Here is a 27,802-nt window from a genome sequence, read left to right as displayed (position 1 = left end):
TTGCTTATCCTGTGCTTTCTTGATAACCATTACCATTTGTATCTTTCCCCATCCTTTCCTAATGTTGCTTCTGCGGCTACCCTGCTGGGGGGTCTCAGACTGTGACCTCTTATTCTGGAGAATTGTTTTGTCTGAAAAATGTTTGGGTCTTGTGATTTATTGACATCTCATCTGGTTTGCTTTCAGATTCTCTAACCTTTCCCTCATTCCTTTAACTGATATCAGCTGCAATTAGCTTATTGCTTCATTATCATTATCATCCTTCTTCTTCTAGCAGCATTCCAGTTTTAGACCAACAGTCTGATTTGAAACTTTCACTTTCTCCCAACAGTGCTACATAGAAACAGTCTGCATTACAATATTATCTTTATGCAAATTAGAATTCAGCTTGTGGTTACGCTAGTTCATAGTCATAATTGGCTGAAAGCAGAATCTGAAGGCAATATTTGACTGGATCATTACTAACAAATTCAAAACTACCCCTCAGAAAACAGAAGCTCTTTGGATTACGAAACCTAAAGTTCAGGTTCTTTATGCCTTTCCACTTTTGGATATTCTTTCCCCAGGCTTTCAGTTCATTTGTTAGCAGTCACCATTGATTGCTCTCTACCTCTGAAGCGCTGTATTGCCTCTGGAACAAAACGATGCTTTTTCCACCTAAGACATGTGTATTAACCTCAGATATATTTTGAGCACTCAGTGTTTGCTACAATAATTCTTTCTTATAGCACAGCTCAGCTCAATTATTGTTATGCTTTTTAGTAGGTTTGGCACTGAAGACTATTCATACATTTCAAGTTATACAAAAGATAGTGGCTTGTATTTTAATTGGTGCCAGTTTTAAAGATCATGCTATTCCTCTACTCGAGTTGTATAGCTTACCCATTTAGTTTCAGGCCAAATTTAAAAACTTACAGCAACCTTCATGACATTAATTGTATTAATTGATTATGGCCCTATATTGGGGCAATTTTCAAAAGCCATTTACCTGGGGAAAAGATCTATTTGAAAATTGCCCCCCATATGCTGGTAAAGTAGGAGGAGCATTGTTCCACAACACGTCTAAATTTTTTTACCAGAATTTTGAGGAGGCATTCCTGGGGCAGGGTTAGGACAGAAGAGGCATATCATTCAGGCCAGAGAAAGTACCCAAAGAAAAGTGAAGTGCAAATCTCTGAGAGTACTTTTTCCTTTGGACAATTGTCAAATGGAAAGGATTCTGATACTTTCCTTTTGAGAACTGGTGCACAATCCATGGGTAAAAGTACCCATGGACTTTGCACCTCTCACAGAGTTTTGAAAATTGCTCTTATATCTAAAGAACTGCTTGTTGCTATATGTTCCTAACAGCCTTTATGATGCTCATTTTGAAATAATGAATGAGGCTTGTTATGCTGTTATGTTTGATTTGAATTCCTATGTTGCTATTTATGTGTTTTTAATGATTATTTATTGCTCTTTGTGCTTTTATGATAATAAGCTCTTAGATTATTTTAGGCATTGCTATATTTTCAGTTTTTATTAATTTGTTGTATTTCTAATTTGATGGGTTTATTACTTCCTAATGAAGATTTTTCTTTTTCTATTATTTCATTTTTTTTCTTTTTGTATGTGTTCATTTATGTTGTTTTATCATGTTTATAGAGATTTAGCAATTTAATGTGATACAAAATTGTTGTTACATATCCCCTTACTAGCCAACCACTTTTTCCCTTTAGTGGAAACTGCTATTATAGCCTCAACAGGTCATCCTGCCAGTAGTCTGATGTCTCCATCCAGATCCTGCCCCATGTGTATCATTGTAGTGTACCACTCCCCATTGAGGAGGTTTGTGTGCTAACAAAACTCTTGTGCCTTTGTGACATAGGAGGAGTCTAGAATTAGCCTTAGCACAGGGATGATGAAGCAGGTGTCTCTCCCTGCGGAGGACACTTGGTGGCTCTATTCCTCCAATAGGACAGGGCTGAAGGAGTGATATCCTTTTGGGTAATGGGTTGTCTCAAAGATAAAAGAAATTCCAGATCTGAGGAGGGGTGACGTACTGGGTCTCCAGAGAGTTCAGAAGTTAGGGAGGAGGCTGTGAAAAAAACCCTGCATTTGAGGTGACCCAGAAATGAGGGATTTCTTCAGAGTCAGAGTGCAATATGGAGGATTGTTTTGGGAGGTTCCAGAGAGAATTAGCTTGGCCAGAAAAATCTCTAGTATTGCTGACTGACTAAATCCAGCAGACAGAGACTCCACTATAAGATAAAAGAGAGACAGTGGAAGATACTGGGAGAGCCTTGATTAAAAGGATGCCTGCCTCAAGTGCTGATCTGATTGGGAGGTAGTGTGGAGTGTAAGAAGAGTGAGTTTTGTTTTTGTATTTTGGGACTTTGTGTAGTGTGGTGAATGGAAAACTGGTTCTTACCTGCTAATTTTCATTCCTATAGTACCACATATCAGTCCAGACTCCTGAGTTTTTCAGCTATGCCAGCTGATGGAGACAAAGTTTCATTGACGTTGTTATTAACACAGGGTACCACCTGCAGTCCCTCAGTATTGTCCTGTACTCAAGCCAAGATATAATGAGCACTCTAACCAACCTCAACAACCAAAACTCCCCCAAATGAACAGGAGGACAGTGACATACTCTGTCCAAAAAGTAAAGTCTACAAATAAGGCAGAAAATCCCCTGACAACTCTGCATTATATACAAACCATCAGAATGAATGTCTTAGTCCCTTACCCTAAATGGGTGAGCATCTGAACTGATCTGTTGTACTACAGGAATGAAAATTAGCAGGAAATTAGCAGGAAATTAGCAGGAAATTTTCCTTTCCAGTACACCCAGATCAGTCCAGATTCCTGGGATGCTCCTAAGCACCCTTAGACCAGGTGGGACACAAACAATCCTGGTCATAGAAACTCACACCAAATCACTGGAAGTCAGAGCCGCAACATCCAAATGATAGTGTCTGGCAAAAATGTGCAGTGACTTCCAAGTCACCACCTGCAAATCTCCGGTGGAGAAACCTGCTGAATCTCAGTCCAAGAGGATGCCTGAGCCTATGTCGAATGAGCTCTCAAACCTTCAGGCATTAAACACCCCTTAGAGATAGAACAATTGCTTCCTTAAGCCAAAGTGCGATCGAAGCTTTAGAACCTTGATATTCCTTCTTTGGACCATTCCACAGAACAAAGAGGTGATCAGACTTATGGAACTCATTAGTAACCTTCAGATACCTCAATAGAGCCTGCCTCTATTGAGGTATCTCATGCTAGGGAGCCTAAGCTCCCTAGCATGAGATGCAGAAGAATCCAAATTTGGAAAGGCTGGAAGTTCCATAGTCTGGTTAGCATGGAATGCCGAAACCACCTTAGGTAAAAAGGAGGGCACCATGCATAACGAGACTCCTGATTCCGAAATTTGCAAAACTGGATCCAGACACAACAAAATCAGGAGCTCCAAAATCTTTTGGGCTGAACAAATAGCAACCACAAAAACCACCTTAAGAGTCAAATCCTTTAAGGTTGCCTTTCTCAGTGGTTCAAACAGAGCCTCACACAAACCCTTAAGCACTAGATTCAGATCGAAGGACAGGTCTTCCTCACCAGAGGCCACAAATTTTTTGCCACCCCCATAGAAAATGATTGACATCCGGATGCCTTGTCAGAGAAGGACCCTGTACCTTTCCAAGAAGACTGATCAGGGCTGAGTTAAAGGCTACACCTTTGACAAAACCCTCCTGAGAAAAAGTCAAAATATGTGACACAGAAACCTGAAGAGCTTGTATCCTGTTAGCAGCACACCTGGAATCAAACATTTGCCAAAACTCAAACATACGCCAAAGAGGTAGAAGTTTGCTTGGTCTGCAACAAAATGGTAATAACTTCTTCAGTATATCCTCTCTTCCTCTGCCATCTCCTCTCAAAAGCCAGGCCGCTGGTCAAAATCAAGCCAGTTGTTCTGAAAATATTGGCACCTAGTGAAGAAGATTCGACTGATGGCTGAACCTCAGCGGTCTGTCTATGGCTATATTGAGATCTGCAAACCAGGAGTAGTAGGGTCACGCTGGTGCCACTAGGATCAATTCTCCTGGATGTTTCTCTATCCTCCATATCACCTTGGCTACCAGAGCCATGATGGAAAGACATATAGCAGAATGCTTCGAGCCATGGTAACACTAGGGCATCTATGCCCTCTACCCCATACGCCCTTCGGCAACTGTAAAACTGCAGAACCTTGGAGTTCTGACTGGTCGCCATTAGGTCCATATGAGGAGAGCCACATCTGTTGTGAATAAGATGCATTGCCATCTCAGACAGCTCCTACTCTCTGGGGTCTAATGTCTTCTGACTTAGAAAGTCTGCCTGTACATTTTCTACTCCAGCGATGTCAGATGCTGCCATTTGCTCCAAGTGTTGCTCCACCCAAAGAATTAACTCCTACACCTCTTAAGCAGGGCCGGCGGAACCACTAGGCGAGCTAGGCCTGTGCCTAGGGCGCCGAGACTTAGGGGGCGCCGCAGCAGGCAGCAGAATTTTGAAAGGTCAAAAAGTGCCCTTTCAAAATTCTGCCAGCCTTCGACTCGCCTAGATGGAGACCAAGCGTCGAGATTTAGGGGGCGCCGCGGCAGGCAGCCAGCTCCCGACTTGCCCTGCCGCCCCGCCAGTGTCACCCTCCCGACACCCCCCTAGTGGTCCAGCGGAGGTCCCGGGAGCGATCTGCCACTCCCGGGGCCTCTGCTGCCACTAAGCACTTGTACTTTGAATATAGTGTGGTGCACTTCCCTCTAGTGTACTGTTGGGCTTTGCTGCTTTTTTTTTGGAATGAAGAGTGATTTTTGGTATGACTGGCATGCAGTAAAGCCCCATAGGGAGATAAAACCCCAAGAGCCTTGAAAAGATTGTCTTTCCCCCCCATACAAGATCCCTGGGAGATCATGGGGGTCTTGAGTGGTCCATGACCTTCCCTGCATAGCCCCATGGTCCCGGGATGAGGGCTACATATACTTTGAGTATTCTGTATGAAAAGATTTACCATAAATCACATTAAATAAAGGACAACATACAAGTTATGGGGTAGATTTTATAAATTTGCGCGAGGGCGTACTTTTGTTCGCTCACCAGGCGCGAACAAAAGTACGCTAGATTTTGTAAGATACGTGCGTAGCCGTGCGATTCTTATAAAATCCGGGGTCGGCGCGCGCAAGTGGGTGCACATTTGTGCAACCTGCGCGCGCCGAGTGCGGCGCGCGTTGCCTGTTCCCTCCAAGGCCGCTCCGAAATCGGAGCGGCCTCGGAGGGAACTTTCCTTCACCCTCCTCCCACCTTCCCCTCCCTTCCCCGGCCCTATCTAAACCCCCCCTACCTTTGTTGCCAGGTTTACGCCTGCTAAAAGCAAGCGTAAATCTGCGCGTGCCAGCGGGCTGCTGGCGCGCCATCACCTGACCCGGGGGCTGGTCCGGAGGCCTCGACCACGCCCCCGGGCCAGCGCCACGCCCCAGCCCCGCCCCAAACCGCCCCCTGACCCCGGTCCCGCCCCCCTCCCCTGCCCCTTTTACGAAGCCCCGGGACTTACGCGCGTCCCGGGGCTGTGCGCGCGCCGGCGGCCTATGCAAAATAGGTGCGCCGGCACGCGAGGGCCCTTTGCGCGTAAATCCAGCCGGATTTACGCGCACAGGGCATTTAAAATCCGGCCCTATATGTGACACAATTTTATTGGTCTAATTCAATATATTTATGACTAGCCTTTGATAGATGTGCTCTTTTCATCAGAAAACTGATATAAAGATACAGAATTTAAATATACAGGAGGATTATGTTTGTTATGGATGAATAAACTAATGTCCCTATTAAATCCCATTAGGATGTATGTATTTAAATGTATTATGGTTAATGTGCATGTTAATATATGCATTAGGTAACACAAATATACTAATGCTACTAACGTGACATTAGTACCCTAGTGCTGCCACATAAAAAATAACAACATGGGGTAAAACTTTACACATCCAACTATTTTAAATATGCAAATAACACAATAGTGAGCAAACTACTCATTACCACATTAAAGGGAGCAGGGGCATGTTCCCTGTGATAACTGGTCCTTTACATTTGGATTGGTTAATATGGAGAGACTACATCTGCAAGTGACATGTAAAGCACTGCCATGTTACAATGGCCTTGCTCACTTCCCTTCAGGCTGCTATCTTAAACATCAGCATTCTGCACATCATTAGTTTCCTCATTAAACATTTTAATACAATCAATAAAATGTATAGGTAATGCCTGTCCCTTGCCTTTTGAACTTCTTATTAGTGCACAGACCCCCTTCATATCTGTTTCAAAATGTTTGATTGATTATTTGAATTATTAATGGTTCTAAAGGTGGCCTTTCCCTAGCTCTTTCTTCAACTTGACAGCTACTACTATAACACTGAGATCTGAAGTCACAGGTTACATGGGAGAATTGCTTAAACCATGAGGAATCTCTCTGCCCCAACCATATCTTGATGAGTAAAGTGAATCTGAGCTGAAACGTGTTGAAAATGTGAACTAGCATTTATTCAAAGTTGAACTAAGCTCCTTAAAAATATACATATATACAAAAAAAAAAAAAAAATGCCTAGCAAAATGACATGTGGCAGCAGCAACTTGGATTAAGGTTTAAACTGGGTTGTAAAGATTTAGAAATCTGTACAAAAATATGTGCCAGGTTGTGTCTTGCCATTTCAAAATTCAAATGGGCATTAACTTAGTAACATACATAGTAAAGTCGGCAGATAAAGACAAAATAGTCCATCCAGTCTGCTCAGCAAGTTGCTCAAGGAAGTAACTGCTGCTCCATGCAGATTACCCCCATGCCATCTGTTAAGTTTGGTAACTGAAGTTACTTATTAGCTTTATTTATTTATATTCCTCCTTTCTGTAATTTGAAGCAGATTATATGTTTACAATCTAAGATCCTGATTTACTAAGGTGTTTCTTCTATTCTGAGTCTATGGGGAAAAGGATTAGTAAATCAGGCCCTAAGTTTGCACGCGAGGCAATGGAGGGTAAAGTGATTTCACAAGGTCACAAGGAAGAGCAGCGGATTTGAAGGTTGGCTTCCCTGGTTCTCAGCCCACTGCTCTAACCAGTAGGCAAGGAGATATATTTAATCACTTGGGAAATATTAAAAGAAAGAAAATAAGTAACAAACCTTCAGGGTCATTTGTCAAATCGCGAGATGCATATGAAAATTTCAAACATTTTCTGGACTGGGAGAAGTAAATGGAAATGAGTGGCAATGCTATGTGCAATAGTATAATGCTTGCTGTTGTGGGAAATAACTACACCTTTTTTCCTGGTGTTATGGCTGCAATAGTTATGTGTTACAGCGGTTTTTGGGGAGGGGGAGAGAGAGAGAAAGAGAGAGAGAGAACCTCTGAGGAAGCACACATATTAGTCAATCTTTTATACCACTGTAAGAGAGGCCATTCTGAACTTGGGGTGAGGTTTTGCTGGCATGCTAAGTTTTAGGGGGCAGTTTTACATGCACAGCCAGAGGTGCGAACAGCACAGACAGCGGTGCAGATTTTTTTTGATTTGGAGTGATGAAAGGTATAAAAAGATGAGATGTGTACAATGTACTCTCGATCTAGCTTGATGCAGGCTCTACCTAACTACTATCAAGCTAGGCCAAGATTGCAATGTACAAATCTCATCTGTTCACACCTCTGACTGTGCGTGTAAAACTGCCCCCTAAAATGACCTAAAACTGCCCCCTAAGATGACCTATAAATAGTTGACTAATATGACAGCCTTCTAAAGAGAGTCTCAGCCTCAGTCTCTCTCTCTTTCTCTCTCTCTCTCTCCCAGTCTCTCTCACAATTATCCAACCATGTGATAAAGTTAATGAGTGTTGTATCTGGAAAATTACCCTTACCACACCCCTTATTCTTAGAAAATTATAAATCTAGGTCAATAGTTGCAATCTATAATTAACATCAAATCTTTAATTAGTTCATACCATGCAAAGATCTGCAATTTATATCAGAGACAAATAACAGAACAAACCTTTTTCTTTGCTTCTAATATTTTTGCCTCCAAGTCAGAAGGAATTATCTTGCCCCTGATAAGATAAAAAAAAAAGGGGGGATATTTTTTTTTCATTTCTTGACTCTTTCTCTGTGAGAAAATACTGTAAATCAAATTATGTGTTGAGAGAAGTGCATAATTGCATACAAGATCTTTTTTGAACATTTTATAATATCCAGACGATTCAGTTCTTTGAATTTGTACCAGGCGCAACATTTTTTGTTATTTACCAGATACACAAAAGGGAAATTTACAATTAGGGGCAGATTTTCAAACGTTTCGCATGTGCGTCCATGTGCGTGCGCTACCTGGCGTGCACACATGGATGCGCACATGTTATAAAATTTCGGGTCGGCACGCGCAAGGGGATAGAGTAATGCAAGTCGCGCGGCAATGCATTAGGGCCTTCCTCAGTTCCCAACCCCCTAGCCTAACCTCCCCTTCCCTTCCCTTCCCCTATCCTGCCCTCCCCCTATCCTAAGTACCCCCAATTTTCTTATTCTACCTTTTACTCCTGCCTCCAAGCAGGAGCTAGTTGTGCGCATCGGCATCCTGTCTGCACTCGATCCCCCGGCACAGTGGCAAATGGCCGCTTTGCTGGGTGCTTCTAGCCCTGCTCTACCCCACCGACCGCCCCTTTGCCAAGCCCTGGGACTTACATGTGTCCCGAGTGTTTTACACGCGTGGCCAGGCCCTTTGAAAAATGGCCCAGCGTGCATAAACCCCGGGCTTTTACGGGCGTAAGCTTTGAAAATCCAGCCTTTAATGTTTGGTCTTGCAACCTTTAAAAATGCACTATTTGTATGCCCAAAGGGCCAGTGTCAACACTGTATTCTAAATTCAAGAAATAAAATTACTAGTGTTGTGATGATAGGGAGGATAATTTTCACAGGTACTTCTTAGGGTAAAATCATCCTTTATTTGCAGAAATGGCACTTCATAAATAAATGCGACTGATATGCACATAAAATTATGCTCAGACACAGTGTAAGGTAAATTTTAAAAGCCCTATGTGCACCAAAACTGGGAGATATGCGCACAAGTCAGGCTGGAGCATACCGAGTGGATTTTAAAAGCCACCCCTGTATTCGCATATTTCCCGCTATGTACACAAGTCAAAAGTTTTGAAGAACAGGTGGGAAATGGGTAAGGTCTGGGTGGGATATGGGCATATAGGGGAAGGCCAAGAGACATGCGTGTAAATACTTATGCCCAGAGGCTCGTGTCGGGGATCCCTGCCGTGTAACTTCACTACTGTTATGGATGGCGTGTAAGTAATAACAGAAAAAATTCTAGGCTAGTCAGTGTGGGCCGGATTTTAAAAGGGTTACGCGCATAAGGTACGTGTGTAACCCTTTAAAAACGCCCCTGCGCGCGCCGAGCCTATTTTGCATAAGCTTCCGGCGCGCGCAAAGCCCCGGGCGCGCGTAAGTCCCGGGGCTTTCTTGGGGGGGGCGTGTCGGGGGGCGTGTCACGATCCTCGCGTCATCGGGGGGCGTGTCGGGGTGTGATGCGGTCGGCGCGTCATCCGGGGCGGTGCCGTGGGCGTGGTTTCATCCCGGGGGCGTTCCGGGGGCATGGCCGCGGCCTCTGGACCAGCCCCCGGACCGGAACATGGCACGCGGCAGCTGGCCCGGTGCGCGCAAAGTTACGTCTGCCTTGAGCAGACGTAACTTGTGCAACAGAGCTAGGGGGGGTTTAGATAGGGCCGGGAGGGGGTTAGGGAGGGGAAGGCGGGGAGAGGCGGAAGGAAAGTTCCCTCCTAGGCCACTCCGATTTTGGAGCGGCCTCGGAGGGAATGGGCAGCGCGCGCAGGGCTCGGCGCGCGCAAGTTGCACAAATGTGCACCCCCTTGCACGCGCCGACCCTGGATTTTATAAGATACGCGCGGCTACGCGCGTATCTTATAAAATCTGGTGCACTTTTGTTCACGCCTGGTGTGCGAACAAAAGTGCGTGCGTGCGCTCTTTTTTAAAATGTACCCATGTGGTTTTAAGGGCTGGTGCTAACAGGGGGAAAGAGAGGCTATGGAATTGGGGGGGGGGGGGGAGTGTTGCAAGTCCTATCCTAAACTGGGTGAACTTGGAACGAACTAGGAAAATGGTGTTGACTCGTGTTCCTTGTAAAATTCCCCCATATATGTGGTAGAAGCGGCAGTTGCGTGCACATGCATGCGTCCATTTAAAATTGCACACACATGTACACAGTTCAGGATATTTTATGACATGCACGCATGTAGGCGCATAGGTAATAAAATGGATACGTTTCTGCACGCAAACAGATAAATGCTCACCCACGCACCTGTTTTAAAGTTACCATCCCTCTTGCCTGCACTTTTACGCACATATGGGAGAGGCATGCCGGGGGAAGGGGGTGGAGTCTGAGCCAGGTTAGGAATTGTGCACATACTTTTTAAAATCAAAAAAGTAGGCGCATAAATTCTCTTACCAAAACTATGTGTATCAAATAGCAAGTGTAATTCTGTGAGTGTAGTTTTGCTAAAGTTATTTTGGAAACAAACTAATATATAGGTAAGTTTGCTTTGAAAATGATTGGAACTTGAATACACAACAGGCAGCAAATTTATGTCCTAAAATTAAGTCAAATGGTACACAGGAAGTTGTGCCTTTTGTAATGCAAGATCATGGAACATCTGCCACCGTTCTAATACAATAAAAAAATAAATCAGGTATAGCATTTGAGCCTGTATCATACCGAATTAATTTTAACAATGTTTTGCAAATGCTTAGAAATGCCTCATCACTAAGATTCTAGTTATTCTTGTAAAAGGCTTTTTTTTAAAGCAAAGTTTGATGATGATCTGGAGTTTATGGTCAGTCCACGGAGGCATTTCACATTCACAGGCCTTCCAATTAAAACTATTAAATGGTGCCTGTGGGGAAAAAATGCTAGCACTTCCTAATGAATAATTATCAGGTTATATTCCCCATCTTTTGTGTTCTGGGGTAATTCCAAAAAAATATGAAAGGCACATCTCTAGAAAGGAAACAAAAAAACCCCTTTCCATTAATACAGATTAAAAATGTCCAGAAGTACTTAATTCATTGTAATATACCAGCCTTTATTGATCATTATCAGAGACACTGTCAAATCAACCGAGGAGCTCACAGGAGTATCTGGACTTCAATTAGGAATTTCCGGAAGTTTTCTTCAAATTGTATAAATGAAAAAGTCTATTTGTGACTTGGGGGGGGGGGGGGAGCCATTAATCTTAAACTGAAAACAAGATAAATCATGATTTATGTTTAAAGCACAAGTGAGAAGTCATTTAATATTAGGCTTTCCTAGGGAAATACTATGTAATCACAAATTGAGCTAGGCAAAATGCTTTTATGATAAAATATGCCAAAAAATTTGTTTTTGAATATTGCATTTCAAATGTGAGTTATCAAAGGGTACATTTTCAAATACTTAGGTCCCATTCACATGGGTAAAAATAGAATACTTTGGGCAAATAATTTTGGCCATATAGAAGACAAGCATTCCATAGATATATTTGAAAACGACACATATATTTAATTTCCAAAAATGTACATTTGTTGTCGGCATGCTGCTAACCTACCTAATTTATGTCAACATTTTTAAAAAGGATAAGGTATGCTTTGACTTTTAGTTACACAATAGCATTATATTCAAAAACAATAAGACTAATGCAGCTATCCACAGAAGTTGTCATGGAAATGGGCCAAATTTGCAAGATGTTTTTCTGGTGTTGCCAGATCATTTGCATAATATGCAACTGGCTTTACCGACGACTTCCGCATGAAAAATTTAGCAAGAAATCACTAGCTGTTTTGCAAAAGAGCTTAATTACTCCTCCCTGAAATGCAGCTAAGTTTTCAGGGATTTTCCACCCAAAATTTTACTTGTATAGAATTGCTAATGAACTGATTTGCATAATTTTTCAGTTCATTAACGATTTTGCATACTTTTGCGAATGGGTTTGCAAAACAAAAATAACACTCACAAAATTTGCCAAATACCATGTGCTATTTTCCAGAAACACAACATGCACCTTTTGCTATTTTTATGAAACATAGAAACATAGAAAATGACGGCAGAAGAAGACCAATCGGCCCATCCAATCTGCCCAGCAAGCTTCACACTTCTTTTTTCTCATACTTATCTGTTTCTCTTGGCTCTTAGTAACCTTAGGTTCTATTTCCCTTTCACCCCCACCATTAATGTAGAGAGCAGTGATGGAGCTGCTTCCAAGTGAAATATTAAGTTTGATTAGTTGGTTAAGCGGCAGCATAGCTCTCTGCCGTTGAAGCAGAGATATGTGTGAAGTATTAGTTTTACTTCTCCCCTGCCATTGAAGCAGAGAGCTATGCTGGATATGTGTGAAGTATTAGTTTTACTTCTCCCCTGCCATTGAAGCAGAGAGCAATGCTGGATATGCGTGAAGTATTAGTTTTTCTTCTCCCCTGCCGTTGTAGCAGAGAGCTATGCTGGATATGCATTGAAAGTGAAGTATGCCTTGAAGGTCACATTAACTATCATCTAATATTGAAATGCCTAATAATTGGTAATTGAATAAGCCTAATAATTGATAATACCTATAGCCCATGAACCCATCCCTGTTTTTTTGTTGTTTTTTTTCTTTTTTTAATTTGGAGATGGCAGCCCTCCATCCTTCCACTCCGTGAAGGTGGAACACCAACCACTGGCCACTGGCATCCCGCTCCGTGAATGCCTCTGTGGCTACTGCCGCTCCGTGCAGTGTTTTGCTGCCTCCTCTTTATACGCTTCCTCTAGATCTGATGGATCCACAGTGTTTACGCCACGCCCCTTTGAAGTCCTTCGCAGTTTTGGACTTCACCACTTCCTCCGGAAGGGCATTCCAGGCATCCACCACTCTCTCTGTGAAGAAATACTTCCTGACATTGGTTCTTAGTCTTCCTCCTTGGAGCCTCAGCTTGTGACCTCTGGTTCTGCTGATTTTTTTCTGACGGAAAAGGTTTGTTGTTGTCTTTGGATCGTTAAAGTTTTTCAAGTATCTGAAAGTCTGAATCATATCACCCCTGCTCCTCCTTTCCTCCAGGGTGTACATATTTAGATTCTTCAATCTCTCCTCGTATGACATCCGATGAAAACCCTCCACCTTTCTGGTCGCCCTTCTCTGCACCGCTTCAATCTTGTCTCTGTCTCTTTGTAGATACGGTCTCCAGAACTGAACACAGTACTCCAGGTGAGGCCTCACCAAGGACCTGTACAAGGGGATAATCACTTCCCTTTTCTTACTCGATATTCCTCTCTCTATGCAGCCTAGCATTCTTCTGGCTTTTGCTATCGCCTTGTCGCATTGTTTCGCAGACTTCATATCATTAGACACTATAACCCCAAGGTCTCTCTCCTGCTCCGTGCATATCAGCCCTTCACCCCCCATCGAATACAGTTCATTAGGATTTCCACTCCCCATATGCATGACTTTGCACTTCTTGGCATTGAATCTCAGCTGCCATATCTTCGACCACTCTTCCAGTTTCCTTAAATCCTGTCTCATTCTCTCCACTCCTTCCGGCGTATGCTATCACATTTGTGAACGTGTTCACACCTTAGTACATTGACCCCAATGTACTTTGCATTTGAAATCTGGCTTCTTTCGTGGGGCTTAAATTAAAAGCATGCCTTTGCAGTTAGTTACTTATAGGTAGGATTTCAGTAGGGCACCTGTTTGGGACTAAAAGAGCTATTAATTAAAATTATACAATGGTTAAGACTAACACATTTTTCTGATTGTCTGAAAACATTTCTTGACGTGTCATCCAAAGTTGTAGATGGTTGGAGGGAGTGCTAGCAAAACTTGATAACCAGCATTATCAGCAGCAGAATGTGAGTTGTTCCTTCCCAGCCTGCCAGTCAATTACATGTTTGCCTGCTGGTGAAAAATAGCTGACTGGTGGACAGTCCAAACTTGTGAAAGAGGAGTTCCTATTTTGGGATTACATTTTTAAGGCTAAGTGAGCTTTGGTGCAAAGGTAGATGTGTTCATACAACAGAGCACATCTCATTCAAAGAATTTTTAGATCAGATGCTTTAATGCCACATCAGCTCTTAAATATGCAAGTCAGCAAAAATTAACAACACACTGTGTATGAGTGTGTTTACTGGGATCACATCATTTCAAGCATGTACATGGATAAATATGAAAGTTAGCAGTTTACAGTGGTTATTACAGGTATTAAGTCTTACTCTCTTTCACTGATATCTTTCTTGATGATGAGATTCAAAAGCTATGGATAAATACAAAAACACAGGGGCTCTCTTTTTAGACATATCATGGTGGAAAAAAATATAGGTAAAGTTAAAATAATTGCAAATGAAAATTATTTAAAAATAAACTATTTCAATGATCTCGAATCCAAATCCTGTAATGTATGCTGGTAGGTGTTATATATGTTTATAAAGAGAAAAATCATTTGGAAGATGCACCAGTGTGGATTGTCTTGCTAGGATTCACATGAAAAGGTAGAGTCCTATGAAACACAATACATAACCATACAGAAAAGATCATTTAACAGTTCGGATTCACTGTAGAACATCAACGTACCTTTCATCAGACTTTACTGCAATTACGTTATCTGTCCCAATGCCAAGGACTGCAGATGCCTTCTCTAGTGAATAATGACTCTAAAACATAAAAGAAAAATAATAATTGTTTTACCAGAACCCTTAGCAAATGTTATTGCATTTTTCTGGTACAGTATGCATCAATGAGTAGTAGAGATGTGAATCGTGTGCCAGATCGTCTTAACGATCAGATTCGGCTGGGGGGGGGGGGGGAATCTGATCGTTAAGATATGTGAATTGGAAACGTTTCAGATTCCAATTCACATCGCTAATTTTTTTTTTAGGGAGGCCAGCGCCGCTAAAAAAAACAAACCCACCCGACCCTTTAAATCGACCCCCCCAAAGCCTTTTAAAATTACCTGGTGGTCCAGGGGGGCCTCGGGGGGCCTCGGGGAGAGATCCAGGGGGGCCTCGGGGAGAGAAGAGATCCAGGGGGGTCTCGGGGAAAGATTTCCCGTTCCCAGGCATCAGCTGTTCTAAAAAGAAAATGGCACCAATGCCCCTTTGCCCTTACCATGTGACAGGGTATCCGTGTCATTGGCCGGCCCCTGTCACATGGTAGGAGCACTGGATGGCCGGCGCCATCTTTAAAGATGGCGCCGGCCATCTTTACTCATCAGCCCCTATTATAGAGTATAGTATAATAGGAGCTGATGAATAACGATGGCGCCGGCCATCCAGTGCTCCTACCATGTGACAGGGGCCGGCCAATGACACAGATACCCTGTCACATGGTAAGGGCAAAAGGGCATCGGTGCCATTTTCTTTTTAGAACAGCTGATGCCTGGGAATGGGAAATCTTTCCCTGAGGCCCCCCTGGATCTCTCCCCGAGGCCCCCCTGGACCACCAGGTAATTTTAAAAGGTTTTTTGGGGGGGGTCAATTTAAAGGGTCGGGTGGGTTGTTTTTTTTAGTGGCGCGGGCCTCCCTAAAAAAAAAAGGGTCGGGAGGGTGGGGGGTCGATTTAAAGGGTCGGGTGGGTTTTTTTTTTATCGGGCCATCGGCGCCATTTTAATTAGTGGCAGCCAAAATGGCGCTGATGGCCCGAGAGCGGGAGATCATGCCGGGACACCCCCCCCCCCCACTGGACCACCAGGTAACTTAACATTTTGGGGGGTTCGGGAGGGTGGGGGAGGGTAAGGAATTGGTTTTAAAGGGTCGGGGTGGGTTTAGGGGTTGTTTTGGTGTGCCGGTTTTCCCGCCCTCCCCCAAATAATTCCCGTGCCCTATTTAACGATACAATACAAATGCCCCTGACGATAAATCGGGGGCACTTGTATTGTATCGTGCACTCTAACGATTTAGAACGATTTTAAAATTATCTGACGATAATTTTAATCGTTCAAAAACGATTCACATCCCTAATGAGTAGTACTTGAATGCACAACTAGAAATGTGACCTCACAATGCCACACAAATGACAGAAATTAAATCTAAAATCTATCAATGCTCTGGCAGATTTTGCTTTACAGGTGATAAGTGTATGCTGTCATGCAGCCATGAGACTTGTAAAAAGAAGTAAGTTAAATAGCCTATAAAACATAGGTAGCTGATGTATTACAATGTCCATGGAATGGCAATGTAAATTCACAGTATATTTCATCTAGCAGCTGATGTAATAAGCCACAGGTGGCGAAGAAGAATCAATGTAAGATAGTCTTCCTCAGGGCAAAGCTCCGCTCCATCCTGCTGTTGTCTTCTAAAGCCTGGCTGCATTATTAAGAAATCTCCTTTAAGTAGGATGTAAACTGAGTACAGTACTTTCATCATTCCTCAAAAAGGAACCCCATTTGATTCACAATTCTTCAGCCGCAGGTGGTATCAGATTCCCAGCATTCCCAGCTACTTCAGAGATACGTTTCCCCACCTCTGTTCCCCGCAATAAGAGTACTCTCTCCAGATTCTTCTGGGATGATTTGCCCAAACCGTGGCTTTTGCACCCACGATAGCACTACCAGGACTCTGCAGGTTCTTTTCAGGCATGGTCCTCACCAGTCGGCTTTTTTGCCAGCTAACAGTGCTTCCTTAGGTGCTCTGCCTAAACTTTAGTTCCTTTTTCAATACCCCCATGCAACCTTAAAGGATTCTTTCCTGATATACTCACCTTATCAGATATTTAGAATTTCTTACAACAGCATTCACAGGGTTCACAAAATCTCTTTATTCACATCTCTGTAGATTCATCCTCTTTAAGGGGCGTGCAGCCTCCAAAATTTCCTTTTTTTTTTTTTTTTTTTCAATTTCATTTCTAGGGCATTTTTCCCAGGTATAGTTTTTTTTTTTTTAATTATTTATTTATTGATTTTTCAAAAAAAATATACAGAACAAACGTTCAAGAATTTCACATCTGGTTACAAAGTAAATGATTATATTTTACCGGAATTAATATCCAAAACAAAACAATTTCACCCTATGTGTAGTTATAGGAAATTTGTGGATCCAAGATGTAGAACAAGCAGTGTTACTAGGCAATATAAAACATAACTTACAAAATGTTTCAAAATTAACCAGTGCCTTTCCAATAATACCTTCCCATCCCCTGGAATTATACAGAGTGGGAGTCAAGGTATACCCGTAGTTGTTCCGGTTCTCTGAATATATATCGTGAATTCTGATGGATGATCAAACAGTAGCATGGATATCTAAGGATATACTTTGCACCTCTGGCAATAACTTCTTCCCTCATAGCTATGAATTTTTTCCTTTTGATTTGAGTGTTTTTGGTTATATCCGGGAAAATTTTTAATGGATATCCATAGAATTTTAAATGCTGATTACGGAAAAAAGTTCTCAGAATTAAGTCTCTACCAGATGGTGTTGCGAATTGTATGAAGAGAGTAGCTCTTTCTTCAACTATTAAATCATGAGATTTTTCTAGTATGTCTGTTAATTCATATGAGGAAGTTTCCTTACAATTTTGTTCGGAACTTTTCCCTCTATCCCTCTGAGGCAGGTAATAAATTTTAAGAATCGTTGAAATCTCTTGCTCAGGAATTTTAAGAAGATTTAAATAGTTCTGCCAGGTATAGTTTTAATATTTATTTCATTTGTTTCTTTGCAGAAATAGAATAAACGTAACCCATCCCAAAAAAAAATAAAAATGAAGCCTCCCAAGGCACCCCTGTGCCCTCTCACCCTCCCCAATAAATTCCAGGTGCTGGAAACAACCCTGGGCCCCCACTTACACCATCTGTGGGGGGTCCAGAGGGGCAGGAGTGATGCCCACTCACCTCCTGCCTCTAGCTCATCACATGGAAATGATGCCAGTCAGCCCTGCAACCGGCACCATACTGCAACATCAAATGGTGCCTTCTCAGGGCTGGCCAGCACCATTTTCTTGTACAGTTGTTCAAACATTCAGCCACAGAATAAAATGACACCGGCTGGCCCTGAGAAAACGTCATTTTGAGATCACACTATGGCGCCGGTCTCTTAGCTGATCAGTGCCATTTCCATGTGGATGACCTAGGGGTAAGAGGTAAGTAGGCATCCCTCCTGCCCCTCTGGACCCCCACAGATGGAATAAGGGGGAACTGGAGTGATTTCAGGCCCCCAGTATCTTTTGGGGGTGATTGGAGGTCCCGGTTGGTTGGCCCCAGAGAGGGTCTAGGGAAGCCTTGGGGAGACCCCTGGGAAGTTTCTAGTCTGCCCCTGAGGTTTTTTGTTTTTTTTTTCTCTTTTTTAAGTTTCAGAATGAAACAGAAGTAAGCCAAAGACATTTTGTTATTTTCCTTTTGTTTCATTTTGAAAATGTTGTTGACATTTCCTATTTTGTTTCAAATCAATGTGCATCCCTATCATCTTCCTCATCTCTGACTTATAGACAAGAAACACTTCTTACAGGACACTGAGTTGCATCACTCCTGTTGGCATAATTCTGCACTGGGGATATGTAGTAACCCTGCCAGGCAATTAGTTAGCATTGACCTCATCCTTGCTAACATCTTTCAATCTGCTGTCCTCAGGCTTTCCAAGAATACTCTAGAATGTAAACCAAAATAATTTGTTAAAAAAAATAAAAGCAAAAATGCTCTGGCTAGCCACAAAACCTGTGGCATACTGAGCACACTGAGATGAAAGGGTAGTGCTCTGGCAAGCTTAAGGTTGAACAAGCCAGGAAGGTTTGTAAAGAATCAGAGGCTGTGACCTGTAACTCCATCCATGAGGAACCAAATTGGTCCTAAGGCTGACAAAAAAAGCCTCTCTCAAAACAACACTTTGTTCCTAGCAATTCTAGAACTCTTGCACCGTGCAGGAGAACCCGGTGAGAAAGTCATGAAGTCTTGTTGTTGAAGTAAAATGTACGCATGCTTGTTGAAGTGAAGGGACCGAGTACCTGGAAATGATGGCCTTGAACTAGACCTGTGTATGTAAAATGAATTGAACCTGTATTGCGTCTGCTGGGAACAAACACCTGTTGTGTAAAATCCTTTGAACATTTCTGGATTTGTATTTATGTTGGGACACTCTACATGTAAGGCAGGATACACATTACTGGTATGTTGCAAGGTTGAAGAAAGTCAATCTTGAAACCATAAGAGACTGTGGCTGGCTTGCAGTAGAAGCAGATCAAAATTAGACACAAGGGGATATCAATTTTCAATTTCAATTTTCCTGCAATTTTCAATTGCAGGATACTTTATAAAATAAAAAATAGTAAATTTAAAAAAAAAAATGTTTAAGAGGTGAATTAATGGGAATTGAAGAGACTACAGCAGAGCTTCCCAGCCAATCAGGTTTTCAGGATATCCACAATGAATACGCATGAGATAAATTTGCATACCATGCAGACTCAGTATTTGCACATTTATCTCATGCGTATTCAATGTGGATATCCTGAATACCTGATTGGCTGAGGGAGGTCCCTAGGACAGGTTTGTTTAGCCCTGGATTACAGTTTATGGCATAGCATCAGAAAAACGTTGAACAGATGTTATGGTTAGAACATACCAGAGAGAATTCTGGGAGGTCAATGTTCAAAAGCATTTTGCCAGATAACCCAAGTTACAATTTTTTTTAATATTGAGTCACTTATCTGGTTAAAGTTTAGACGGATTAACGTCATTCTCTGGCTAAAATTTTGCCAGATAAAAAGGAGGTGTTCTGGGGCATTCTGGGGTGGGGTAAAGTTATCTAACTAATAGGGTCATTTTCCAAGCTGCGATAGCCCATTATCGTGGTGGTAAAATTAAAATTAGGGGAAGGGGTGGAGTTAGGGAGGGGTTTAGGGAAATGGGGTGGCAGCACCACTGCCGGCGATAATGTTTTGGACATTATCGACAGCAGTAGCGCAGGAAATAGCACCAAAGCTTAGCGTGGCGCTATGGGGGCGAGTGTGTGGCACAGCCACACCAAGGCACATGAATCTGCATCGCCGAGACGTGGCCGGCTGCACACTAGCGCCCCGCCCCCCTTTGCCGCGGCAGCTCATCGGTCCGCAGGAATGATGAATCTAGGCCTAATTTAGCCAAATTTTAACTATATTTGGATAAGTTAGTTGGCTAACTTTAGACTTGCCTCACAGCAGGTGTAAAGTTAACTGGTCTTATGTGGCCAGATAACCTCCCGCTTAACTGGATGTCATCAAAAGATATCCAGTTAAGTGGCACTCTTAAAAATATTGACCAGAAGCCTTCCGATCCAATTCCCACCCTCTCCATTACATTTTGCTAGCCAAGCTCACTCTTCCCAACCCCTCAGATGAAAAATATAAAAATTAAATACACTAACTCAGCACCAGCCCTCCCCTCTCCCTGGTAAGTAGAATTAAAAAGGCTTCCTCTCCCATCCCCATCCCCACCCAAACCCTAACCCTCCCACCCTCGCAGTACCTGTTGTCCCCATTTGCAATGCCCAGATCACAGTATGCTGAGATCCTGGGTGCTTCCAGTGTTGCTCTGGCAGCAGCAGTGCTAGAAGTGTAACCTATCAGTATTACTGTCAGTAAGCTCATGTAGTTTGGTGGAGGAAGCTCTGTAGTTTGGTGGAGGAAGCCCATCAGAATATCAGCAGGAAGTAAGGGCAAGAAGTCAGAAACTAGGGATTTGTCTTCATTTTAAAATGACAGAACATTAACAACAATATTTGTTCTATCATTTAGTGTCATTTCCCATCTGAGATAACATGAAAAATAACAAAAAGGCAATAATTATATTTTGTTTTACAAAAAGAGGAGCACTGAGAAAAAAAAAGCATCCACTAAAAATAAAATGAATTGAAACAAATAAATTAGAAAAGAACAAAAGGATTTCCATGCCAGTCAGACAAAGTCCATTGAGCTGAGCAGCCTGTCTCTGACAATGGCCAGTCTGGGTCGCAAGTACCTGGCAGATCCCCAAAAGTAGATCTCTTTCTTTTTACGCAATCCAAAGGATAGCACTAGCTTTCTTTAGTCTCCCTGGCTCATAATGGGGTAGATTTTAAAAGAAGCACGCATGGTGTACATGGGCACGTGCGCGCTACCCGGCACGTGCCCATGTATGCCCGATTTTATAACATGTGCGCGCAGCAAGGGGGTGCACAATTGTGCACCTTGCGTGTGCCGAGCTGCACTCCCTTCCTCTGTTCCCTCCCAGGGAACTTCCCTTCCCCCTAACCTAACCTTCCCACACCTTCCCTTAACCTTTCCACCCCCCAGCCCTACTCTAACCCCCCAAAATGTTTATTCTAACTTTTGCGCCTGCCTCTGGACAGTTGCGCGCACCGGCAACCTGCCGGCATGCGATCCTCCAACACAGCAGCAATTGCCGCTGTGTCGGAGGCCTCTGGCCCCGCCCCTGCCCTGCCCCCGGACCGCCCTTTTAGGAAAGCCCCGGGACATACGCACGTCCCGGGGCTTGTGCGTGTCACCGGGCCTTTTTTTTAAATAGGCCCGGCACGCGTAACCCTTTGAAAACCTGGCCCAATGACTTATGGATTTTTCCACCAAGAACATGCCCAAACTTCTTTTAAAACCTGCTATGCTTGAAAAAGGGTGGGAAGGGGCGGGGGTGGGGGCAGGGCACCGGTCTGGCACAGTCCGGGGGCGGGACTGAGGCCTCCTGCACAGGGGCCGTGCCAGGGGATCGTGCACCGGCAGCCGGCTGTCGCACGCAAGTTACTCCTGCCACAGGCAGGCGTAAATAAAATTAAGGTGGGGGGATTTAGGTAGGGCTGGAGTGCGGGTTAGATTGGGGAAGGGAGGGGAAGGAGGGAACGGGGAACGTCATCGGGTCTCCCCTAGGGCTTGGCTCGCAAGGGGATCCACAAATGTGCACCCCCTCGCACGCATCGACCCCGGATTTTATAACATGCGCGCGGCTGCGCACGCATGTTATAAAATCCGGGGTCGATGCGTGCGCATCGGGTTGCGCGCACAAATCTATACCCGTGTGTAGCTATTAAAATCCAGCCCTGAGTGCACTGAATGGAAAAGCACTTTCTAGATTTGTTTTAAATTTGCTGGTTTGCTTCATGGAGTGTCCCTTGTTTTTTTAATTTGAAAGGTTAAATAACTTTATTTACCCGTTCCACCCTACCCATGATTTTATAAACTTCTATCATGACTCCTCTCAGCCGTCTCTTTTCCAAGCTTAAAAGCCCTAACCTGTGTAGCCTCTCATCATAGGGGAGCCATACTTTGTTATTTTTGTCACTCTCCTCTGCACCTTTTCTAATTTTAGATGAAAAATGAAACAAAACAAATAGAAAACGAAACATAAAACAAAATGGAACAATATTTTTCCATGCACACCTCACCCCCTGCCCCATCAAAAATCCTTGTCCCTAATTCAGTCACCACCCTGCCTCATTTTACCATGACCAAAACCACTTACACAGCCCTACACCTTAATAACCACCAAAGGAGCGGGATAAGAAAAAGGAAACAAATTTTTTTTTTAGCGGGTTTGCCAAAATGCTTGATATATAGAAGGAAGTAAGATTTTATTATGAGCTTTAAGGAAATGCCACATATATATAGAAGTAGGGAGAAAAGAAAAAGAGAAGCCTCTGATGAAGCAAACTCTTGTCCTCAATAACTGATGCCTCATGTAGTTTAGTCTACAAGGTACCACCAGACTCTGATGTTTAAAATGCAAGGGCATCAAATTACATGCAACTGAACTGCAAAGATGGCCAGTGTGTCATTCCCAACATCAACCTACATCAAGGAGTATTATTTCAGGAAGAAATTCAGTTCTGTCTTTTATTAATTCCACTAAGTGTTCTTACTAATGCCTGGGGCTATGAATTCAGCCTTAATTCTAGAGAAACAAAATGATTCACAGATAGCTTTGTATCTAGAGATGTGAATCGGAACCGGAATTGGTTCGGATTCCGGTTCTGATTCACATGTGGGTTTTTTTTCATCGGGCCCGATCGCGGTTTTGTTTATCAGCTGCGCCCGAGCCGATAAACAAAAAACCCAGCCTGACCCTTCAAAACTAATACCTTAGCTTCCCCCACTCTCCTGACTCCCCAAAAACTTTTTACAGGTACCTGGTGGTCCAGTGGGGGTCCTGGAGTGATCTCCTGCTCCCGGGCCGTCGGCGGTCACTAAACAAAATGGCGCCGATGGCCCTTTGCCCTTACCATGTGACAGGGTATCCGTGCAATTGGCCGGACCCCGTCACATGGTAGGAGCACTGGATGGCCCATGCCATCTTGTGCTCCCTGTCACATGGTAAGGGCAAAGGGCCATCGGCGCCATTTTGATTAGTGGCAGCCGACGGCCCGGGAGCAGGAGATCGCTCCAGGGACCCCCACTGGACCACCAGGTACCTGTAAAACGTTTTTTGGGGGGTCAGGAGGGTGGGGGAAGCTAAGGGATTAGTTTTAAAGGGTTGGGGTGGGTTTAGGGGTTATTTTTGTGTGCCGTTTTTCCCGCCCTCCCCAAAATGATAAGAGAACCCCCACGATCAATATCGTGGGGTTTTCCTATTGTTTTGGGGGAGCCCCCAATTTCTGATATTTTCAATCGTCCGAAGCCCGATTCACATCCCTTTTTGTATCTACTATTTGCAGATTTGAAGATTTACAGCTCCTGGAACCATCATGTAGTGAAACAACTCAGTAGTGAAGAATTGCTTGAATGATATTAATAGTACTTTTGACTTCAATAAATGTGTAAAAGTGACTCACTAGAGAAAAATTAACCAAACCCAAAAATGTCTCCTTAACTGAAGGCTGCAATTTAAAAGAAATCAAATAAGATGAGAGATAGAGAGCTAGGAGTAGAAGAAGATAGAACAATACAACAAAATACACTAAGGCACAAGATCAGCAAAGAGTACTAAAGAACTCTGAAACTGATACTAGAAAGAGCTTTATAGCATGGAATAAGTTATAAGCCACCAACCTCTTTAGAGAACTCTCATAAAGCTTCAGGTTTTACATAAAGTAATCACTTTACATATCTTACATGCATACTACTTACATGTTCAGACACAAACAATACAATTTGTGGCAGTGCCATCATGCCTTTGGTTTTAACGTCAGGAAAGTACTTATAACGAGCCACAAGTACACTGTAGAGGTTTGATATGGTCCCACCTGCAAAGAAAACAAAAATACAAAACATGTTCACTTCTTTTCTAGTTTCCAGGCTGATGAAGACAAAGGACTCAATTGATACCTTGTATCTTTTGCCTGCAAAAAGTGGATCTCTGAAGAGATTCTGGTTTTGATGATTAGCAACATTCATAAAAGGAGATATTTGGGATGATCAGAAAAATATTTGGCATAGCTCAAAAAAGATATGTGGAATGCACAATAGGATTAACAAATATAAGTACTCTATTAACGGCCTGTGCTCCTCCAATGAACTAGTCTAAAAGGGTTATTCACTTACACACATACCTTTTATTCATCTCCTGCAGCCTCAGACCCAAGTATATTTATTCCAACTACGTATTGGAATAGCTCTAGGATGGCAATTGCAACTAGGGATGTGAATCGTTTTTATAATGAATCGAAATATCATACGATATTTCTTAATTCATTATATATCGGCTAAAACGTGAAACGAACACTTTTTCCCCAGAATTTTCATGAAAATCATTTTTCGGGTTAGCGCGCACTACCAAAAAAACTTTATTTTTGTTATTGTTTGTTACTTTTTGTTATTTTTTGTTAGTGCGCGCTAACGGGAGTTAGCGCGCACTAAGCCGAAAAACTATTTTTTACTAAAAATAAAATGCCAATCCCTGGGAAAATGAGATTTTCCCACAGCCACATGAACCCAAAAGCGCAAATGATCAGGCACCCGATGCACATCCCTAATTGCAACAACCATTATAGTAATTGAAAATGATTTTGCAACATTTCTGTTCTTTTCCTCTAGTAGCAAAATTAGGAAACCTTGCTTAAATAAGCCACCATAATATGCCATGAAAGGAAAATGTGAAAAAAATAACATTCTGCTGAGTGTAAACCACAGGCTGCATTTCCTTGTAGATGAAGTCACTTTTGAAGAGAAAGTGCCACTTTCTCCACGGGAGTTTGTTGCAGACACCTATGTAAAAATGCTTGGTCACACATTTTATGATTCATGCACAGCCCCATTCTGTATCTTTTCCCACAACATGCAGGAAGCAACCCACAAGGCTTTGATCCCTCCCCAGCTTTCTCTCTCTATACCCCCCAGTTCTCTCCCCTCACCCCAGCAAAGCTCACTAGCAGTCTCTCTGTCTGCCCACCTACCCCTTTATCAAGTCCTCCAGTATTTCTCTATCTGCCTCCTCCTCAGCTTGACACTGGGGGAGGGGGAAAGCAGAGACAGAGCTCCTACTCTCCTGTTCTCTTCCCTCACCCCAGTAAGACCCCTCTAGCTTTCTCTCTGTCTGCCATCCTCTCTTTAGCAGTTCCCTAGCTCTCTCATACCATCTCCCAAACTTACTGTCTACATTATTCATTCAAACTCCAACAGACCCTACTGCTCCCTTCTTTATTTGGGCCACTCGTGCCAAGGACAATGCAAGCTCATCGCTTCTGGCCTGTATGGGCTAAGGCTGACTCTCCCGGTTATCTTCTGGTCCACATAGGGCAGATCACTACTGCTCCTTTCTCATTTCCAGCTGACATTCACACTATGCCTTCCTCTCTTCTGACCCATGCTGACCTCCGCTGCCATTGCTGCTTCTGCTTTCTGGTCGCTGTGCCTAATTCTGTGGGGGAAAATGCAGAATTCTGCCTAGGAAGGGAATTCTGCATAACTGCATAATGCAGAATTCCCCTAGGAGTAAACAGCACGGTTATAGACTAAAAAGGAAATGATTACAAACTTGAAGGCATTCAGATGGATTAGCTTGTAAAAATCATTTCAAAGTCTATCAATCTGCTTTCAGAGCAGCCAAGAAGATTTATACAAACTAATCATCATGAGCAAAAAATAGACCAAAGGTACTTTTCAGTTTGACAACTCAAGTTCAGCTTTCTCCAAACAAATTATATTCTCAGTAGGCTACCAGTACGGCTGTCAGAGATTTCTCAGATAGCAGTGCTAGTAACTTATGCTTCCACCATGGTTGTCAGAGCAATGCTGGAAGCCCCAGGAGCAGGTAGGAGAATACCTCACTTCCAGCTGGGATTTAAGTGATTGGAAAAGGTCCAGGGATGGGGAGGAGCAGAAGGAAGCCAGCTATTGATTAAAAAAAAAACAGGAAAGAAGGGGAGCTGACCAGTAGACCCCACAACCTTTTTTATGCACTTTTGGAGGGGTTTGGGGGGGGGGGGTTGAACGTGCTCAGCCTAGCAGGGCTATTTGTGAAATTTTTAATTTTTTTCTTGATGGGGTGGAAATCTGCCACAGACCCACATTGAACTTGGGCACCCTTTAGATGGGAGAAGAATTGAGTCTTGTTGTATTAGGGTGTTTTTACCTCAGCACAGGAACAGCAAAAGGGGAAGTCACTCCAGTGGGAGCACTGAGAGGAGAGGATCACCTTGCTGGTGGCTGAAAGGAATCAGTAAGTTTTTGCTAGGGAAATTTTCTTTTTTAAAAGTATTGGGGCGAAGTTAACTATTTGGGAATATTACTTAGTGTTTTTGTGTGTTTGTGCTTTCAATAGTCAGTAAGGTAGTGAATAAAGAAGTTAGACTATTTTTAAATAGTCAGTAAGGCAGATAATAAGCAGTAATTAGTGTGTTTATTTGTAATAGTCTGTAAGGCAGCTAATAAACAGAAGTTAGAGTCTTTGTATATTAAAACAAAAAAAAGTAGCCAGAAGCTAGAAATAAGCTAGGAGCTGTTGCGCCTGTCAGTTGCAGACGGTTGCGCCCTCTACTGCTCACCTTTTTTCTGCCTGACTCGGTTCCCTTTGGGAAGATGGCTGCCTCCGCTTCTCCATACCGAGCCCTCCGGTGTCCCTGTTCTGGCATGGATGATTGCGTTTGCCATCTTTCTCCTGTAGTCACCTAGGGCACGCACGTGCGAGCAGCCCCGTCCTTTACGTGCGTCATGGCAGGAACCTCGGGGGCATCCCCACCACATGACGTCACAAGCTCTGATATTTAAACTCCGTTCACAATTCTTAATATGAGTTAGCAAAGAATCTTCCATGCTGATCTCTCTACATTACCAGGTGCTTCTTCTCTGTTTACTCTCACTCCAGGACGACTTAGGTACCCACTCCTCGGGGGCCTTGCCTCGCTCCTCTACAACCTCCGGGGTTATCTGCTACCAACATGGACACCTAAGGTATCCACTCCTCGGGGGCTTTGCCTCGCTCCTGTCTACCCTCTGGGGTTATCTACTACCTACAAGGACATCTAAGGTACCTGCTCCTCAGGAGCCTTATTTTGTCCTGGACCTCCGCTTCTTGGGGGTTCTCTCCAACTACAATTCCCAGCATCAGAGTGAGTACTACCGCTCCAGTTCTGTCTCTGCATTGTCTCTACAATAGATCCTCAGCCAACCCCGCACTGCCGACCACTACCGGATCTACTCTCACTGGCCTTTCCATCTAGGCCTGGGTTCTCGACCTACCCAACTTCGCGGACCACTTCCAGACCCATCTACCTCTCGGGACCTGGTGAGACTGTATAATTGCCTTTTCCACTCTGCAGCATTCAGATGGAACATTGCCAGCAGAGATCTTCGCTTCTGACTGGGATCATTGCCTGTTCCTCGGGTACAATCTACGTTGCAATATGATAAAGACTAAAT

General features: G+C 43.3%; 1 protein-coding gene across 1 annotated transcript in view; it reads right to left on the bottom strand.

The window, feature by feature from the left end:
* The window catches only part of LOC115083333 (glutamate decarboxylase 1-like), a 170,374-nt gene that overhangs the window by 99,852 nt on the left and 42,720 nt on the right, over nt 1–27,802 (bottom strand). Inside the window, exons 5-7 of the mRNA XM_029587135.1 lie at nt 24,074–24,189; nt 14,639–14,718; nt 8,044–8,098 (exon numbers count right to left, since the gene is read on the bottom strand). Coding sequence (XP_029442995.1) covers nt 8,044–8,098; nt 14,639–14,718; nt 24,074–24,189 — 251 coding nt within the window. The remainder of the gene's footprint in view (nt 1–8,043; nt 8,099–14,638; nt 14,719–24,073; nt 24,190–27,802) is intronic.

This window comes from Rhinatrema bivittatum, chromosome 2 (genome assembly GCF_901001135.1).
Source record: "Rhinatrema bivittatum chromosome 2, aRhiBiv1.1, whole genome shotgun sequence".
NCBI lineage: Eukaryota > Metazoa > Chordata > Amphibia > Gymnophiona > Rhinatrematidae > Rhinatrema > Rhinatrema bivittatum.
This window is presented reverse-complemented; position numbering and strand designations above follow the sequence as displayed.